The sequence below is a fragment of the Galeopterus variegatus genome, unplaced genomic scaffold (genome assembly GCF_000696425.1).
Source record: "Galeopterus variegatus unplaced genomic scaffold, G_variegatus-3.0.2 Scaffold462, whole genome shotgun sequence".
NCBI lineage: Eukaryota > Metazoa > Chordata > Mammalia > Dermoptera > Cynocephalidae > Galeopterus > Galeopterus variegatus.
This window is the reverse complement of record NW_007726573.1, coordinates 553,794-558,377: the sequence shown is the minus strand read 5'-3', so window position 1 is coordinate 558,377 and position 4,584 is coordinate 553,794. Positions and strand designations below refer to the sequence as shown.

General features: G+C 35.5%; 1 protein-coding gene across 1 annotated transcript in view; it reads left to right on the top strand.

The window, feature by feature from the left end:
• The window catches only part of SH3RF2 (SH3 domain containing ring finger 2), a 120,957-nt gene that overhangs the window by 62,283 nt on the left and 54,090 nt on the right, over positions 1-4,584 (top strand). Inside the window, exon 3 of the mRNA XM_008569077.1 lies at positions 2,451-2,546. Within this exon, the coding sequence (XP_008567299.1) occupies positions 2,451-2,546 (96 nt within the window). The remainder of the gene's footprint in view (positions 1-2,450; positions 2,547-4,584) is intronic.

Here is a 4,584-nt window from a genome sequence, read left to right as displayed (position 1 = left end):
TGTGTGTGTGTGTGTGTGTGTGTGTGTGTGTGTGTGTGTGTGTGTGTGTGTGTGGCGGCTACTACAGGGGCTCCTACCTCTTCATTATGCATCTGTAAGGGTATTCTTGTTGACCAAGTTATGGTCACCTAATTCTACTCATTTACAACGTTCTATTTTATAGTAAACATAGCATTCAAAACACTCCAAACACACAATAACATATTCATACGTTTGTACATAAATAACTTCTTACAAGATATATTTTCTAAGCACACTAATTACCCTAAGATTTTTTGCCTTTTTTTTTTTCCCCATTGGATGATTCTTCACCATTTGCATGTTACAACATTACCTGAAGTCTAGACTACCTTAGCTCTCTGTGGTCAGTACTTGTTATTCCTTACACATTCAGATTCTTTCATAAAAACCAAAGTTGGGGATTCTTTGCTATTTATGATAAGTACATCAAATGTAACAAGGGTGGCACTGCTACATTAGCTCGGGAAAGGTCTTTTGTCTTATAAAACATTTTTATTTCACCACTATCAAAAATGAGATTTCCTTTAGATTCCCTCAAACTAGATTACCTCTCTGTTTTCCATATTTTGAAATAATGATTTTTATTATTGTCTTGGCACCTCAGAGTGAGACTACTGAGGAATGTCATTCTATAGCCCAAACTATGAAATTTATACATAGACTACAGTTAGAGGAAGGTCAGTTCAATTCCACAAACATTTATTATTTATTTGTGCCAGGCATTAGACACTGAGCTCTGGGGACACAGCTGGAGGAAGACATAAGCAGACATTATCTGCTTCTCTGATCCCTCTCTGGGAATTTGCAGACTGGGACACTTACTCCACATGTTCACCATTTCTGGAGCCCACCATGTGCCAAGCTGGCCACTAGGGATAAACAGATAAGTCATTGTCTCTAGCTTCACAAAACCATTAGTATAGAGGAAGAAATAGACACATAAATGGAAATTATCACAAAGGAGCCAAAAAAGAAGATTTGATCCATTCTGGAGGACTGTGAAATCTCTAGGTCTTCCTAAACTCAGTATGTTCACTAGGAAATCTCATGGTCTTCCTAAAGTCGATATGTTCAAATTGCACTCAAGATCTTCCCTCCCAAAGCTGCTCTTTTCCTAGTGCTTTTTATCTGAGTAAATTGTACAATTTATTTACACATTCATGTATTAATTCATGTGTGCATGTATTCAAGAAATAGTTATTAGATGACTACTAAAGGGGACCTGCTGTGTTAGGGACTGGAAACAACAGAGATGATCAAAACAGACACAAGCTACACGCGTGGAGTTTATGGTCTGATAGGATGGACAGGCATTAAAAAAATAACAACCTATAAATGTGTAATTGCAAATGTGTGACAGAAAGCTAAGAAAAGATATGATGCAGTAATGAATTTGGATTTGGTATTAGTCTAAATTACTGAGGAGCATGGAACAGAGGTCAGAGAGATCAGAAGGTCATTAGTGAATAAATAGCACATATTTAGATTGATAAACATGTGCGGATATGGAAAGGTTCCTGATATGGTAGTAAGTAAAAAGTCATTGTGTCCTGTATGACTTCATTTGTATGAAATACAAGAATAGGCAAAATGAGCGTATAGTGCTAGAAGTCAGAATAGTGGTTACCTCTTGCCAGGTGGTAGGGAAAGACACAAAAGAGCCTCTGGGTGCTGGAAATGTTCTATATCTTGATCTGGATGGGGGGGTTCATGGACATATTCAAATGTAAAAATTTTTCAAGCTTTCTTTATGCACTTTATTGAATGTATGTGTGTATGTTTTTTAAAAGTTTTTAAAAAGTCAGTATGTTTATAGGTCTATATGTTTTTTCGATAGATAAGAATCTTGGGGAAAAAAATACGTTAACCATGCTGTTAATAGTGGTTGTACCTATATTGTGGTAGAATTTTTTCCTTGTTTTGCTTATCTCTATTTTCAAATATTTCTACAAATTCACATATAATCTTGTACAATAAGAAAAACTTGGGTAAAAAGCTGCTTTATGTTTGATATTTTAAAAATCAAATAGGTTCTGAAAAGTCTTCAAAATGAGAATGAAATTCATTCTTCCTTTTGCTAAGCTAAAGGTGTGTCTTCGTATGGCTTACATCTTAATTTCTCTATCTGAATAATTTAAATGAAAAGCTGGATTCTGCTAGTATTTGAAAATTAGAAACACTTCCAAGTTTTTCTATTGGATTCCTTTGATCCTCCAAATTATTTCTACTCCCTTTGTGGTCTTGGTGACCCAAATATTGCCCTTTACAGAGAAAATCCACTTTAGGAGGAAGATTTCCTAAATAAATCACACAAGAGCTATGTTTCTTGCATCTTATGCTATCTGGAACTCCAAACTGATCTCCACTGAAAGCTTTTTTACCACCTGAAAACTGAGAGTGAATGCTGACCATGAGACTTTCTCTTTCAGGATGACATCATCACTGTGCTCAGCCGGGTGGATGAGAACTGGGCAGAAGGCAAGTTAGGAGATAAAGTAGGCATCTTCCCTGTCTTGTTTGTAGAGGTACGTGAGTATCAAGTCTACATCTGACTCAAGCTTACTCAAAAATATGCATGTGCCCCAGTGATGCCTGAGAGCAATTCCTGTTTGATATGAGGCTTATTTCACAACTAACTAAAGTCTCTAAAAAAAAGAAACCAGACAATAATTCCCAATTCTGGCAAGAGTGTGGGGAAATAGACCTTTTCCATTTGCTTATGGGAGTGTAAATTAGTGAAATTTCTCATATCCAAACTCAAATAAACTCATATCAAAAATTTAAAAATGTGCATCTCTTTCGAGCCATCGATTCTACATCTAAGAGTTTATTGTAAGGAAATATTTACATAAGTATGCAAAGATATGTATTCAAAATGTGCAAAAATGTTCACCACAGCATTGTGTGTAATGGTGAAAAACGAGATAACCTATACATCTAACAATAAATATTTAGTTTAAAAAAATTACAGTCATGAAAAAATATGTACCCATTAAAAATAATGTTGAAGAATAATATTTAATATTATGGGATATTTGATATTATGGAAAGATTTAGGATTTATTGTTAAGTTAAAAGAATAAGTTTAATGGGTATAGAATTTCAGATTAGCAAGATGAAAAAGTTCTGGGGATCTGTTTCATATCAATGTGAATATACTTAGCACTACTGAACTATACACTTAAAAATGGTAAATTTTATGTTATGTGGTTTTTAACACAATAAAAAATAAGTTGAACTATATGAAACTAGCTTTATAAATATATATGTGTATCTATAAATGGATAAATGTCTATAAGGATATGTACCAAAATATTAACAGTAGCGATCACTAGATAGTGAGATTCTAGATGATTTTCATTTTCTTCTGCCAGATTGTATTTTCCAAATCTTCTGAAATGAGCATATATTTATTACTTCTGGGTTTTTTGTAAGGAACTTACTTAAAAAAAAAAAAGATAGCCCATCTATCTATTTCTCTTTTATAGTAAAATAACCTGTCGTCCCTAACCTCACTATCAATGAGCCTCACCCCAGCTTGGAGCAAGTCATTACAAATTTAAAAGACAGGTTTCATTGTTTAACTGCATTTTTGGGTGCTTACCATGCATAAAACATTAAAAATGAATAGTGGAGAGCTATAAAAGATGTAAAAGGAGTGCTCTCTGCCGTCTAGGAGTGTGGGTGAGAACAGAACAGAGGCATAATTGGGGAGAAGGGACCAATTCTTTCATTCGTAAGAGCCAAAGCAGGTTCTGAAATGAATGGTGTATCCAGAGCATTGTCTAGCTTTCAAGGTCCTCTGTACCCCCTCTACTCAATCAGTGTTGGAGGAATGAATAATTGAGGGGAGGGATGGAAGAAATGTCCAGAGAGGCTGGTCTTCTTACTGTCGCTACTAAACGATATTCTCTTTCCTAATGTTTTTTCTCTTGCTGGGACCCCTTCCGGGTACCCCCACCCAATTCTCTCCACCTGTTCAAATTTCACTCAGTTTACAAGGCTCAGAAGCAATGCTTTTTCTCCATAAAATCTCAGTAACTAGTGTAACACTCAGTGGTCTTTTTTTCTCTCTGAACACCTGATGGGTGTGTTGGTTGTGCTTCACAGGCTAGCCTAACACACAACAGGTACTCCATAGAAAAAGTCACTTAACAAGTGAACTAATGAAAAACTATTTTAAGATGGTCAGAGTTACCAGGAGAAAATTTAGAGGACAGACTATTCAGTGTGACCCTGTCCTAAACATATATTTAATCATTTAATTAGCTTTTCACTGAGTGCCCACAATGTCGGGTCCTTTGCTAAATTCTAGAGATACAAGTGAGATATGCGTTCCTACTCTTAGAGACTGTGAAGTCAGATATTATTCAGGTAATTATAAGCAGGATGGATGATGCAAGAGTGAAGTAGAGGGAACTATGACGGGGCATGATGTGCAACTTACTTGAGTAGGGGGCCCGCAAATGCCACTTAAGCCAAGATCTGACAAATCATTAGAGTTTGCTAGGTAAGTATGGAGAAAAGAGAATGCTCTTTTTTTTTTTTTTTTTTTTTTTTTTT